General features: G+C 48.7%; 1 protein-coding gene across 1 annotated transcript; it reads right to left on the bottom strand.

Annotated features, from left to right (window-relative positions):
• Positions 1-1,058: 1,058 nt before the first annotated feature.
• WDR73 (WD repeat domain 73) lies at positions 1,059-14,352 on the bottom strand. Its single transcript, XM_059179941.1, has 9 exons — positions 14,244-14,352; positions 13,658-13,725; positions 13,246-13,334; positions 11,770-11,858; positions 11,032-11,096; positions 4,619-4,783; positions 3,952-4,311; positions 2,210-2,502; positions 1,059-1,886 (listed from the first exon to the last, which is right to left on the bottom strand). Exons 1-8 carry the CDS (start codon positions 14,282-14,284, stop codon positions 2,267-2,269), a joined length of 1,113 nt encoding a protein of 370 aa, XP_059035924.1. The 5' UTR covers positions 14,285-14,352; the 3' UTR covers positions 1,059-1,886; positions 2,210-2,266.
• Positions 14,353-14,591: the final 239 nt, after the last annotated feature.

Here is a 14,591-nt window from a genome sequence, read left to right as displayed (position 1 = left end):
ATTTCTGTCGAGTAAGTATTTCCATCATGGCCAATTTCAACCGTCAGTGTGACGTCACTAATAGCTCAGAAGAGATCTACAGGATCAGCTCTCATGGGGGAATGGAGGGGGGGCGGTGGTGGGGAGAAAGTACAGAAGGAAGACTTCAGAAGATGGTAAAAATGACATCTTGAAACTGAATATTTTAAATTAAGCTTCTCCAGTACATAACACTCCCTCAGCTTCATTGTTAAATTAAAAAATCATTTCATTTGAAAATTTCTTAGGTTTTTCTCACTTCAAAATAATTCCTAAGTTCTTTGTATTAACTTGAGCCCCTGCCCCAAATTCTTACATGGAAACCCTAACCCCCAAAGTGACAGTATTTGGAGACACAGCCTTTTAAGAGGTAAGTAAGGTTAAATGAGGTCATGAGGGTGAGGCCCTAATCTGAAAGGGCTGGTGTCCTTGTGAGAGGAACAGAGACCAGACCACTCTCTTCAAGGACACAAACGGGCCCCGTGTGCACACAGCGATGGTGGCTCTTAGAAGCCAGGAGACGAGGCCTCAGAAAGAAACGTGTTGGCCCTTGGATCTTAGACTTCCAGCCTCCAGGACTGTGAGCAGAGAGTGCCTGTTGCGTGAGCCCACAATCTGTGATGTTCCATTAGGGCGGCCCGAGCTGATGAATACAAGTGTGCCCACTGGTTTGGCCAGCAAACCAGAGCCCATGAAGGTCACAGAGCTTGTCTGGGGTGACAAAAAAGTTTTGGAATTAGAAATAGTGATGGTTGTGCAACATGGTGAATGTAGTTAATTCTACAGAATGAATACTTAAAAATGAAGAAGACTGGCAAATTGTGACATATATTTTACCATACTCTTTTTAAAAATTAGTAATATATAACCAAATAGAAACCTTCAATGGGTGAATTGTATACTGCATGTATTATATGTAGGGTAAGTGAATTATATCTCAACAAAATTCTTTTTTAAGAACTCAGAGCCCAAAATGAGTAATCAAGTAATTTCAAAAGCTAACTTGCTGAAAATTCCTTAAAAGATGTGCCAGTGAGAAATTCTATTAACAGGAATACACTTTAATATTTGCTACCAAAAAGAAATGTCCCTTGGGTCAATTCCTCTGGGAGGCTGGGGGCAGGCATGGGAAAGCACCACCCGGGCCAGGTGTGTCCCAGTGCAAACCACCTGAAGAGTGGGGGGAGGTCCGGTCTCTGCCACAAGGCGTATTGGTGAGAATGCCCATCTCCTCATCCCGGCTGTTCTCATCTTTAGAAATCTTTGCCTCTGAATGTTTAACTACACAAGGAGTCCTAATTTCACACATCCAAGACGTACAGACGAAAACTACAAGTAATGATTTTTCATTGATCAGACCAGCAAAGGCAGCCACTAGAGTCACTTGGCTGGGGAGGGCAGAGAAAGACACCCATCACTGCTGCCTTCACAAACCGCACGGCCCCCAGGCAGGGCACACCAACAGGATTTACAGAACCTAAAAATGCGCACATCCTCTGCCTCAGCAATTTTCACTTTAGAAATTTATCCTACAGGCTTTTGTCCATGGGTACAAACGCTGTTCACACTATTTATAAGTGAAAGATTAGAAAATTTTAACAGCCATTTAACAGGAGACTGGACATACAAATTCAGGCTCGACTGGACATGGCTGCCATGTACTGCTGGGAGCAGGAACCACACTGCTGCTTCCTGCCCCCTGAGCTGGGTCATCAGGGCCCCTCCATCAGCTGTCCAAAGCACTGTTCGACAATCTGGCAACTTGGTAGATAAAAAAGCACATCATCTTGTTTTAATTGTTATTTCCTTCATTCCTACTGGAGTTGACTTCTTTTTTCATTTTTATTGGCCCTTGTACATTTTGAGTTCTGTAAAAAAAATTCACAAAACACATTTATAACATTTGTTGGTTTTTTTCAATCTTCACTCTGATATTGTGAATACAGACAGGGATAAACACTGTCATTCTACACTTGGTGGGAAATGGGGCTCCCGGATCTAACAGGAGCTACCAAATATTTATTGTTGCTAGGCATCCTGTGTTTTAATCTATCACTTCTAATTTTCCCAACAAGCCAGAGAAGAGGTAGCTCTTACTATTCTTATTTTACCAATAAAGAACCTGAGGGTAGGAGAAGCTGGCTGACTTGCCCAAGGCCACTTGACTGGTAACAGGGACCTAAGTCAGTACCTTGGCTCTACAGCAGCTCCTCCTCTTCTTCCAGGCCTGGGTAGGAAGATGCCAGAGTCAGTGGGCCGCGCGGCTGTCCACCCAGTCCCACACGTGCAGGGAGGCATCGCTCGCTGCTGATAACAGAGTCCGTGACTTGTGGGGGTGCCACGTGTGGGTAGTGACCAGTGGAGCAGTGTCTGTCTGATTGTCCTCCAGGAAGATGTGACCTCTGTGAGTGAAGAGAGGTTCTACTTGTCTCCCCGCTCCATCCCAAGATGTGGCATCATAGACCTGGACTGTCCCATCAAAACCTAAGGAAGAACGAGAAGAGAGGATTGACACTGAAAAGTAATTTTTTTAAAAAAGATTTTGTTTATTTATCTGACAGAGAGAGACACAATGAGAGAGGGAGCACAAGCAAGGGGATGGGAGAGGGAGAAGCAGGCTTTCTGCTGAGCAGGGAGCCTAAAGCAGGGCTAGATACCAGGACCTTGGGATCATGACCTGAGCTAAAGGCAGACGCTTAATGACTGAGCCACCCAGGCAGCCCTGAAAAGTAATTTTTATTGTTTATTATTTAAGTTACCTCTCTGCCCAATATGGGGCTTGAACTCACAACCCTGAGATCAAGACTTCACACTCTGAGCCAGCCAGGTATCCCTAATTTTTAAGAGTTTGCTCTCTGGCACCAAAATAGGTTATAGGATGAGAAATCAAATAGTAACAAGATGCTTATGGCCAGGATGCCCAGCTAGCTAAGTCAGTAGAGCATCTGATTCTTGATCTTGAGGTCATGAATTTGAGCCCCACATTGGGTGGCAACTACTTAAAAAAGAAAAAGATACATAAGGCCAGCTGAAGGGGGCGTAAGCTATGCCCCTAATGTCAGGTGGTGACGGTATACTTCTTTTGTTCATCTGTGAAGTGTCAGGCCCGAGGCTGACCCTGGACAAGCGTTCTTTTAATCCTCACCACTGCATGAAACAGGTACTATTATTCTCCCTAGGAAACTGAGGCTTAAGAGACCCTTTCAAACCTTCTCCACTTGCTTCAAAGCCTAATCCCTCTGCATCCAGATCCCTCTGGGCAGATGGCCTTGCCTCCGGCTTGATGGCAGAAACAGAAGCCTTTACAGAGGAGCGCCCACATGTCCCATGACCTAGCTATACCCACACGCACTCCATCCTGCTGTCTTCTTGCTACCAAAGAGACAGTTCCTCCACCAAGCCTGGTTCTTTCCTTCTGCCCTTTTTGGATCCTGCCATTATCAACTATCTTTTCTTGGTCTCTCGATTATTCTTTCAACCTCTCCCCTTCCTTCCCACGGACTCTTAGATACCCTCATTATTAGACACCCTCATTCAGCTAGAAATTGCCAGGCCAGACCCAGGAGCCTGCTGACCTAGCAGCTTGCTGGAATTCGAGAAGCAAGCAGCCCAAGAAGCACTTCTGTGATCCTCTCACCTCTTGCTGGTCCAGCCCCACGACTATCCTAGTGCCTCACTGTCTGCACGCCTCTTGACCAACCTCAGCACCGAATTCCTGCTCAGGTAGGAAAGGTCTGATACCCATGTGAAAATTGAGTAGCTAGAACGGGGAAGGGCCTGCCCTGGAAGAACCTGGACTATTGGTCTGGAGCTTCTCTGGAAGCGACTGTCACTTCTGGGGCCAAGTTTATTATAGGGCTGCAGTCTCCTTCCCGAGCACTGTATGGTCCCCTGGGAGGTAAGTGACAGACAGCAAATACTGCTCAGCGGTACCTGAAATGGCCAAGCAGTTGTCCAGGCCTGGAGCCCAAGTCACTCGCAGCAGCTCTGGGTCAGGGCTGGGTGCAGACACCGAGCACTGGGCGGAGCTCACAGGATGGCTGAGATCCCGGGGATCAAAGAGACAGAGCTGCCCGTTTGAGCCAAGGCTGGCAATGCTCGGCCCAGGGCCCCGGCCCCCAACTTCGGCACACCACCTCCCTCCAGCAGCCCCAGCCCCGGGGCTGATGGTCTCTGACGGCGCCCACTTCTGGCGGATGTCAACAAGCCCCAGGCGGCCTGAGGCACAGCTGAAGGCAAAGGTGTCTGCAGCCAGGACCTGTAGGCTGCTTAGCTCCTCACTGTCACTGACTCCTGGAAGACAGAGGGTCACAGAGAAAAGCTGCTAGAATCACAGGAATCTGACCGGTCACACGCCCCTTCCTCTGGAAGCTTCCCACCAACCCCCGGCACCTCGCCACGCTCCACCCAGCTGGGATGGCACTGGTCCCTGGGACTGGCTCCTCCAGCCCCAGAACCATAGCCCCTTGATACCAGGGTCTGCCTCGAGTCCAGCTGGTTCCCCCAGCAGCTGGCAAGGTGGCTGAACTCAGTTCTTCATGTGGCTGAGGAGGATGGGAGTGAGCAGGAGATGCCGGCAAGGGGTGAAGAGAAGCGGTACCTGAGGTGTACGTGGTCTTCTGGGATTCCAGGTCCACGACCTTCAGACTGCAGAGCCTCACCCCGTGGAGGACTCCGGGTGCCATCGAAGAGAAGATGGCCACCCTGGGCCAGAGACCGCCCTCCTTCTCCGGCACAGCGATGGTGCTGACTGCTTGAATGACATCTGGGGGAAAGCACAAGAGGCTAAAATCCGGGGTGCCGATGAAGGCCTGAAATATTACAAGGTGAAGGCCAGCCAGCAGCCTTTCCTTGTACATTTAGGTCAAGGAAAAAAGGGGGCTGACAGCTGGCAAGAGAGGACGTGAGACATAAATGCCCTGGATTACGTTCACATTTCTAAAACTGAAACTGTCAGTAGCACTTTAATTCCTTCATAATTTGTCTTATAAACAGTTTTGCAAACAGGAGCTAATGAATCACAGCGGCCAAGAGCAGTCTGGCTTTTTATAGTTTTACAAAGAACACATAAAGATAGAAAAAAGCAAAGAATGCACTGAGGATGTCACTGACACCTTAAGTGAAAATAACAGGTACAGAGTTCACGAACTAATAGTATTTCTTCAAACACATGTTCCATGGCCTCAAGCGACCTGCAGACGACAAGCAGGAGAAGGTCACGAGGCCGATGTCTCCAAATGGAGACTGGGCGGGGGGGTTCCATGGCACTGTTGCATCAGGCAGGAGCAAGGACGCATGTGTCTGCTCAGCCTGCTTGGTTCTCGCCCCTGTGTTCTGGAGGCTTCTCTTGGTGGCAGCCGTTTAGAGCAGAGCTCGGAACAGAACAAGTCATTTGCTGCACAAACTACTTTACAGGAGATGCATATTTCCATTTTGTATTTTCTGGCTCCAAGAAAGGCTCATTATTTGGTCACCACTTCTCTGAAGAAAAGGGACACCTAGCTATTTTTCTGGTTCTAAAGCACAGGTGAAAGTCAGGATGAGGAAGGAAGAGACGAGAAGGAATACTAGCACAGCTTGGCAAGCAGGCACAAGGCAAGGAGTCCCTTGAAATGGTTCCCATCCAAGGAGGGCACAGGGCACATGTCTGGGCGGGGCTAGAATGTAGAATGCCCTTGGGTGCTCCTCCGAAGACCCACAGACTCTCAGTGCCCTTGATCCGGACTTGCTGAACTCAACTGCTCCTTCAACGTGGGCTGTGTTGTTTTGGAGCAGACATGACAGCTGAGCTTGGGATCCGAGTCTGGGTTGTGCCGGCAAGGCTGTGAGGCAAACCCGCCCCTCCTGGGCAGCACATGAGCAGCTCCCTCTTCCCTTTCCACGCACTCTAAGGAGCTTGGACAGACTCCACCAGACCTACTGCTCTGAGCCAGGGCACGGGTCTCAGATACGATCCGTCCTCTGACAGGGAGAGGAGGAGGCCGAGGAAAAGCCTTCGAAGACCTATTTCAAAGATGCAGTGGAAACTTTCAGAGCCTCCTGAAGGTCTCCTCGTCCTCCCCCCTCTAGCCTGTGGCAGAACGCCCTCCTCCAGGGAATCCATACCACATTTAGCAAACCAGCCTCAAATGGAAAATGGAAACGACTAGGAAATCAAAGCAAAAGACACAGCGAGGCACCTCTAAGAACCTGGCCATAAAAGAAGGTTGTGTCTGAGGATTCACCAATACAGAACAGGTCATAGGCACACTCCCTATGGAACCGGAACAGTGCCTACACCTGCAGGAGTGAGCAAATGCCTTAACACAACTAAGGGACGGTGGTGTCCTTGAGAGAGGGGGCTGTCCGGCCATGGAGGCAAAGAAAACACTGGGGCCTGTCCAGGGCAGAGGGAGCCAAACCAGACTGAGCATTGAACTTCAAAGTGGCTACAGCAGGTGACATTCAGCTGAGACCTTCAGATATGTATTTGTCTAACTCAAAGGCTTCCACAGCCCCAGTGAGGAGAGAAAAGGCCTCAGATGCTACTCCAGGGGCCTGGATGGCACAAGGCCTGGGCAGTACTGACTTCACAAGCTTTATACTTTGTGCTGAAGACTGCGTGTGAAAACACGATTTGGAAACCTCTGAGCTGATTCCTCTTGTTATGGTTTTGTTTATCACGCAGTCTTCGGTGAGGTCAGGTCTTCTATAGGCAAAGAATTAAAGATCTAGAATAGTCTAATTTCAGGGATACTTATTTTTTCATTTATGAACGAATAAAACTGTATTCCGGTCTATACAGTAGTCTTATGAGTCTGGTGAGTGTGTCTGCCTCTATAAACACATTCGTTTAGAATGTGCTGACAAAATTAGGCTTTCAAGACATCAAAGCTGTGGGTCAGCACCTGGATTTTGGAAAATTCTGGCTTCTGGAAAACCAGCTGGCCGACCTTCCCTAGGCTCTGCACTATTATCTAGGGAAAGAGAACTCCTTTTTTGGGTTTTTTTTTTTTTTGGTGAAAGATTATTTATTTATTTGACACAGAGAGAGAGAGAACACAAGTAGGCAGAGAGGCAGGGGGAAGCAGGCTCCCTGCTGAGCAGAGAGCCCAATGCAGGGCTCGATCCCAGGACCCTGAGATCCTTACCTGAGCCGAAGGCAGAGGCTTAACCCACTGAGCCACCCAGGCGCCCCGGAAAGAGAACTCTTGATCGGATTTGCTACTCCCATAGGAGTGCCAAAGCAAGCCCCACTGGGCCATTAGCTCCCCTGGGCCTAGGGCTAGAGGTTCTGTGCGGCACCTGGTACCCCAGGCACCGTCAGGACAAAAGGCAGCACAGAAGGCAGCTCCGGGTGCCTCCACAGGGCTAGTGAGACTCCCCTCCCTCTCATCTTTAAATAACTACTGTCGCATACAGCCTATTTTCAGGCAAAGATAAAAAACTACAAGTTACTGGCCTAAGGACAGACATGAAGATCAATGGAAGAGAACTGAGAGTCCAGAAATAAATCCTTACATTTATGGTTAAGCAACCATCTTTCAACAAAAGCAGCAAGGCAAATCAATGGAGAAAGATAAGGCTATTTGACAAATGGCGCTGAGACAATTGGCTATTTACAGGCAAAAAGGTGACTTCACACTGTACACAAAGGGGAACTCTAACACAGGCTTAAATGCTGACATGAAAACAATAAAACTGAGGGGAAAATAAAACAATGCATAGAGGAAAAAAATCTGTGGGTTAGGTAAAGATTTCTTAAATATGACACCAAGAGTACAGTTCTTAAGAGAAAACTCTGACAAATCAGACCTCCCCAAAATGTAGAACTTTTATGCTTCAGAAGACACTATTAAGAAAACGAAAAGACAAGTAACAGACTGGGTGAAAATATTAGCAAAACATATACAGGATTAAACACAGAGCTACTCTATGACCCAGCAATCGCACTACTGGGTATTTATCCCAAAGATACTAATGTAGTGATCCGAAGGAGCACCTGCACCCCAATGTTTGTAGCAGCAATGTCCACAATAGCCAAACTATGGAAAGAGCCCAGATGTCCATGGACAGATGAATGGATAAAGATGTTGTGTGTATATATATATATACAATGGACTATTACACAGCCATCAGAAAAATGAAATCTTAACATTTCCCATGACATGGATAGAACTAGAGGGTATTGTGCTAAGTGAAATAAGTCAACCAGAGAAAGACAATTATCAGATGATTTCACTCATATGTGGAATTTAAGAAACAAAATAGAGGATCATAGGGGAAGGGAGGGAGGGAAAAATAAAACAAGATGAAATCAAAGAGAGAGATAAACTTGACTCTTGACTTTAGGAAACAAACTGAGGGTTGCTGGTGGGGAGCTGGGTGGGGGGAAGGGGTAACTGGGGGCATTGAGGAGGGCACGTGATGTAACGCGCACTGGTGTTACATGCAAATGATGAATCACCAAACTCGACCTCTGAAACTAGTAATACATTATGTGTTTGTTAACTGAATTTAAAAATAAAATAAAATTTAAAAAACACATATAGGACAAATCTAGAATGTATGGAGGACTCTTAAAGATGAAAAAGTCAATCAAAAAATGGGCAAAATATGTGCTCAAATATGAGCACCAAGAAAAAAGGAGCATCTAGGTTTCTGCCTGCTGTTGTAATCCCCAGAGCCTTCCCCATTGCCTGACACATGAGAAGCTCACAGCGAGTATCTTTGAATGAATGAGATGTTAACTACTGCTACAAATCATAGTAAGAACAATTTTTTCTTTTTTTAATGTAGGCTCCACACCCAATGTGGGGCTCAAACTCACGTCCCCCAGATCAAGTGTCCCATGCTCTACCCAGCAGCCAGCCCATAAATGTGTTCCCTATCATTGACAGATCTGCCTCCAGGGACCAGCTCCAAGCGAAATGGAGGCACAGACCCCGCTGCTGCTCAGTAAATACCCTACCACCTTTTCTTCAGAGCCCCTACACCTGCACTGAGATCAATGATTATTATTTAAGTATAGTTACCACCAGATGTGGTTCCGAGCAAACCCTAACGTCAGACCAGACCCAAGGCCAGGTCAGGCTACTGTCTTCATGTCTTTCAACAACTCAGCCTCTCTGGGATGGTCTGTTCTCAGACTCCTCAGAATTTAATGAGATCAGTCACGGAAAGTCCTTGGTACAGTGCCTGGAGGAGTATGCTTATTAATGTTACTGTTACCTTGTGCAGATTATTGATTAATCTGAACAAGTATCTAGTAAATGTACAGTGAATCCAGAGTATCAAAGGGCCCAGGATGGCATACTGTCTTCAGCCTGTGAGGGCGTGGGAAAAAATAACAAAACTCTCTCACGAAGATATGCATAGGCATTTCCCTGAAGAAGACCCATGAATGGCTAATGAGCACAGGGAAAGATGCTCTAATATTATTAGTCATTAAAAAGATGGACATGAAAGGCACAAAGAGAAAAAAATTTCACTGTCACTAGGATGCTTTAACAAATGTTGATGAGGATATGGGAAAACAGAATACCTCATACATGGTTGGTGGGAACGTAAATAATGAAGCCATTCTGGAAAAAAGTTTGGAAATGTCTTTAAAAAAATCAAACATAAATTTACCACATTATCCAGCGATTTCACTCCTAAGTGTCTGTCCAAGGGAAATGAAAACATGTCCTCACTGAGACTTGTACACGGTAACAGCCAACAGCTGGTGGACAGATAGGCAAGTGCAGCACACACACGCAGTGGAATATTACTCAGCCAAAAAAAAAAAAAAAAGGAACTAGAGCTGCATGCTGGGTCCCTGCCTTTCGTCCTAACTGTGCCTGGGGAACCAGATATCCGCCCGTGGTACAACAGGGCAGACCTCAAAGTGTGACACTGAGTGGAAGAAGCCACATACAAGAGACCACACATTGTATGATAGGAAATGTTCAGAAGAGGCAAATCTATTACAGAGGCAGAAAGTAGATTAGTGGGGCAGGGTGTGGGAATGGGGAGTAACAGGAAGTGGCAAAACAGATCTCACTCGGGTCATGAAAATGTTCTAAAACTGACTTGTAGTGATGGTTGCACAATTAATTAAATGTACCAGAATAACTGAATTGTATGCTTAAAATGTGTGAACTTCAATACAATTTTAAGAAAATAAACAATCATAACTGCAAGTCAATGATACAAAGTGGACGCTATAGCATTAGACAAGTGACAAAGAGGACACAACAAAGGAAAGTCCTGAGTCTGTGATCTTGCAAAAGCACAAGAACCACCTTTCTGGATCAGCACATCCTGGGGAGAAGCCAGCAGCTACCAGCCAGGCTCTGGGAAGTAGCCAAGGGAGGCCACGCAGGGACCAGGGGCGGAGCATCACACAGGCAAAAAGGCAGTTCCAAGAACAGTGGCCTGTGCCTCCAAGGCACAATTCTATTCTGGCCAAGAATGCTCTAACTAGAGGAGGGATGGAAGGGGCTGGATCAGGGCTGCCTGCTCTTGGTGCCTGCCTGGCAGGGGAACCTGCACACCCACTGCTGGAGAGAGGGCCATTCTGCTCCCCTCCCAAAGGGAACAGGATTAACACTTCCGGCTCCTCTTCCTGTTCCCATTAGGGAGTAGAGTGACTTCATGAGGAGGGAGACTGGTAGGCTGTGCCTCTTGCTCCCTCATTATTTTCCATCCCTGTGACCTCCTTGCCACCACCACCTCCTCCTTCTCCCAGAGGTGAGCTCACCTGAGTGGCCCCAGCTCTGCCCTTGACTCTGCCCTGGCCTGGGGAGAGGCACGGAGTACGCCAGGTGCTCAGCCTAGGACTGGGGAGGGGGAACTGAACCCCTGAAGCAAGTTACAGGAAGCTCCATTGGGGAGCTTTGCCCACTCATCTTTGCCCACGTTGAATTAGATACTGCATTTTAATTCCCACCTGGCTCTGCGACTCCTTCTTAACTGGCCTAGCTTAGGAGCCGCGGTGTACAGGTATCAGGCTTTCCCACAACCCAGCCCCGCCAAGTCAGATTCACTCACCACTGTCCTCTGCGACCTGCCACACATGCAGGTAAGAACCCGGAAGACCAGTGGTTACCAGCAACCTATTCATAACAGACAGAAGGATTAGTCCAGCGAGTGGGGAGCTCACCCACATACCCGCCGGCCTTTTCCCTTCCCAGCCTGCTCAGCTTGGGGTCCCTACACGCCCCATCCCAGGAAAGCTTACTGCACGGAGAGATCATCAAGACCAGTCACCCTCATTTCACACACGAGGAGCAGCTTCCTGCACTTGAGGGACAGACCCTGAGCTCATGGAGGGTCGTGGGACTGAGCCAAGGCATCCCCAGGGCATGACGTATCCGAGAGGACACGAGCATGGAGCCTGAACACACAACCCTAACCCAGAAACTCTCCATCTCCACCAGCTGGGACGATTAGTCCCAACTCCCCACCACCAGTTCTTTGAGAAACTAAGGGCATCCTCCTACTCTGTATTCCTTGGGACAACTCCAGCGACCTGCGGGTTACGTTAGTTCAAAGTTCTGTGGTCTGGAAGGGACCATCAAGCTACCAATGTTTTGTTGTGTTTTTTTTTAATATTTCAAAGCCGTGTGTGTGTGTGTGTGTGTGTGTGTGTGTGTCTGCGCACGCCCGCGCGCGCGTCTGCATGCTAAGTGGGTAGGGGTCAAGGCGGATCTAAAGAGGCAGGACACCCCTGACAGCTCCAGCCACTCCACCCTCAATGGAAGGTCAGGGTCACAGAGTTGACCATACCTGGTGTCTGGCACGTGCTTCAGCTCAAAGACAGACGCGTCTGAAAACCCTCCGTGGCACACCTTGAAATCTCTTTCTGGGCATAAGCCCTAAAATACAAAGGGGTGGAGCATCAGAGAGCCTGCTTTCCAAAGACACGCCTCCGATGAGCTCCGGGTCAGACGCTGGCACGAAGCCCCCCGCTGGCAACAGATGTTTCTCCCCGCCGGGCCTCGGTGTGCTGCTACCAGTAAATGTTGGTCTCAGCTGCCTTGACACAGCTTTCCTGGCTTCCTGCACATCCAAAACCCTTCTCCCAACCTTTCCCTGGGCCCTTTCACTACAGCACAAGTGTCATACTCCAGGCCTTCTTAAAGGAGTCACTGAAGCTTCATAGCTTCATCCAAGACAGCTGGAATGTATCAGTCAACTACCCTATCCCCATTCCTCCCAGCTCCCACTGAAAGTCAGGTGGGTTCTTCTAGCAATAAAAATGTAGCAGCCACCAGTTACCCAGTGTTCACTGCATCGGGCTCTGTGTTCAGGGCTTGATCTACTTTATCACTTTGAATTCTTTTAACGGTCCTGTCCTGTACGTACTGTAATGACCCCTATTCTAAAATGACAAAAGCACAGGAAATTTCAGCAACTTTTCTAAAGTCACACAGGGATTATGTTGTGGATCTGACAGACCCAAGTCTGTCTAACCAAAGTTCATGCTCTTAGCCACTAGACTCCACTCTCTCCATGGGAGGGAATGGAAGCAGAAGGAAAGGAGGTAGCCACAAGAAAAAAGAGGAAAAGCCAGCGGTGAGAGGTAGGAGGTAAATAAGGTGTCTCTTCAAGGCTCAGTCTGGGTGAGTGAGCTCCTGGCTCAAGCCTCAGTGGTGGGGACTGGGAAAGGTCAAGAGCACTAGGCAGGAAATTCCCCCCAGGGCCACAGAGGCCAAGCTGTCCTCAGATGAGTGTGAGTGATTTTACAGCAACCTCACACAGTTACTCACTCTTTTTTTCTTCACACATTCTCTTCTCTTGGCTTCTGAAACTGCCCTTTTCTGAGACTCCTACTTCAAAGACTCTTCCTTCTTAGTACTTGCGGATTCTTCTTCCTCTAACCATTCCTGAGGTTTGCTCCTAATGCATCATCTTCTTTTACTCCTTATACATGACACTGTCATCCTAGGTGACGTTAACCATTCTAAGGGTTTCAGCCACCCTCTACATGCCAATGACTCCCTAAATCTATTGTTTAAAATCTATTTTTGATAAAGTAAAACTGACCCCTTCTTCTAGGAGCCCTCTGTAAACCTCAGACATCTTGTAGCACTTATCTCTGTGCATCCCTGCCTCCCTGTGACACAAGCAGGCAGGACCAGGGCTTGTCCCTCTCTCTGTCTAGTATCCAGGACGACACCTAGTAGGCAGAGAAACTCTCTAAAGGTTTAATAAATGAGTAAAAAGTAGACGCATATATTCAGTGTTCATATTCCAAGTTACCTGGTTTTCTTTTACAGAAAGTCTCAGAGGTAGTATGAGATGAAGAATCTCATTTTTTTTCAGGCTTTCATAGCCAGCAACGAAGACTCCTGGAAAAAGAAGCAGAAGTAGCTGTGCCAAACTTCTAGAAAGATCTTGGACTGCAGCTGTGTCCAGAAATTTCACCCAAACCTCCAAAGCAAAGATAAATTCCTCCACTACTGGTATGCAGCCTTGTATTGGCGAATGGAAGGGATCTAGATCGTACTAAGGGAATGTGAAGTGCCCACGGGGCGGAAATTGCTACAAGACCAAGAGGAGGCCTCAGACTCCCAGAAGTGTGGCTTGGGTCCCTGCCGGCGGAGCTAGCATTAAGAGGTCCAGCCTGAGGAGTAAGAGTCCATCTCCTTCAGAGCCAGGCAGGGCAGATCACCTTTGTCACCAATCCATTCGAGGACTCGAGTGGCTCCTGAAAGGTCGAATGCATGGAAATCTTGGTACCTGCATGATAAAGACACAATGTCACACAGTGCATAGCACTACAGCTGTTAAAACTGAGACAGCAGCATGGTTCGGTCGGTGGGGGCCCAGACTCTGGCGCAAAGCAGACCTGGGAGCAGGTCTTGTTGCACATCATAGCCCCCGTGTGACTGGGACCAGGCCGGTCACAGCTATCCCCGAGCCTCGGTCCTCATCTGTAAAACGCAACTCCCAGAGATCCCGGGCTTCCCAAGGCTGATGTGAGGGATCATTGAGACCTTTCGCTCAAAGTCTCATTCAGGCTGGCGCAAAGTAACGGGTCACCTAGGAGATTATCATCTTCCACGACCACCGCTCTTCCTGGCACCACACACAGGCCACGCACACTGGGAGGTGCCTCTTCCCGGATGCTGGACCCCGCCTCAGGACCAGGCCGGCCCAGCCCACACTGGGGTTCCCTGCGCTTTCCACCCGGCGCCCGTCCGCCCGCCCCGCCGGCTCCAGACCCAGAGCCCACGTCCCAGGCCCACAAGATTTACAAGCGCAAGGATTCCACCAGCCAGTCCTCCGCGGACTCCATGGCAACGCCGCTTCCGGTACCCCACTTCCGCCGCCTCACTTCCGCCTCTGGGAACCTTCCTCGGCAGGCGCGGCCCTCTCGCGAGGAGTGGGCGCGGCCGGCTCTGGCTGGGAGGCGTGGTCCCAGGCCAGGGGGCGGGGCCGTGAGGAGACTGAGCGCCTTCACCAGCGCGCAGTGCGCTCGCCGGGCTGGGTCCGGGATACTCCTGGCAAAAACTCCGGGGAAAATGACGTAAAATCAGGGGTTCCCAGGATGTCAGTTATGGGCGGGGCATCGGGGGCCAAATACCCGCCCGTTTCATCAGCGA

Source organism: Mustela lutreola, chromosome 7 (assembly GCF_030435805.1).
Source record: "Mustela lutreola isolate mMusLut2 chromosome 7, mMusLut2.pri, whole genome shotgun sequence".
NCBI lineage: Eukaryota > Metazoa > Chordata > Mammalia > Carnivora > Mustelidae > Mustela > Mustela lutreola.
This window is presented reverse-complemented; position numbering and strand designations above follow the sequence as displayed.

What these genes read in the sequence shown, in the direction of transcription:
- WDR73 (XM_059179941.1), bottom strand. Translation starts at nt 14,284, where the DNA reads ATGGAGTCCGCGGAGGACTGGCTGGTGGAATCCTTGCGCTT. An exon ending in CGAATGGATTGGTGACAAAG is followed by an intron (nt 13,335 to 13,657) that starts GTGATCTGCCCT and finishes TTCTTTTTCCAG; the next exon opens with GAGTCTTCGTTGCTGGCTAT. An exon ending in GCAGGTCGCAGAGGACAGTG is followed by an intron (nt 4,784 to 11,031) that starts GTGAGTGAATCT and finishes GCTTTCCCCCAG; the next exon opens with ATGTCATTCAAGCAGTCAGC.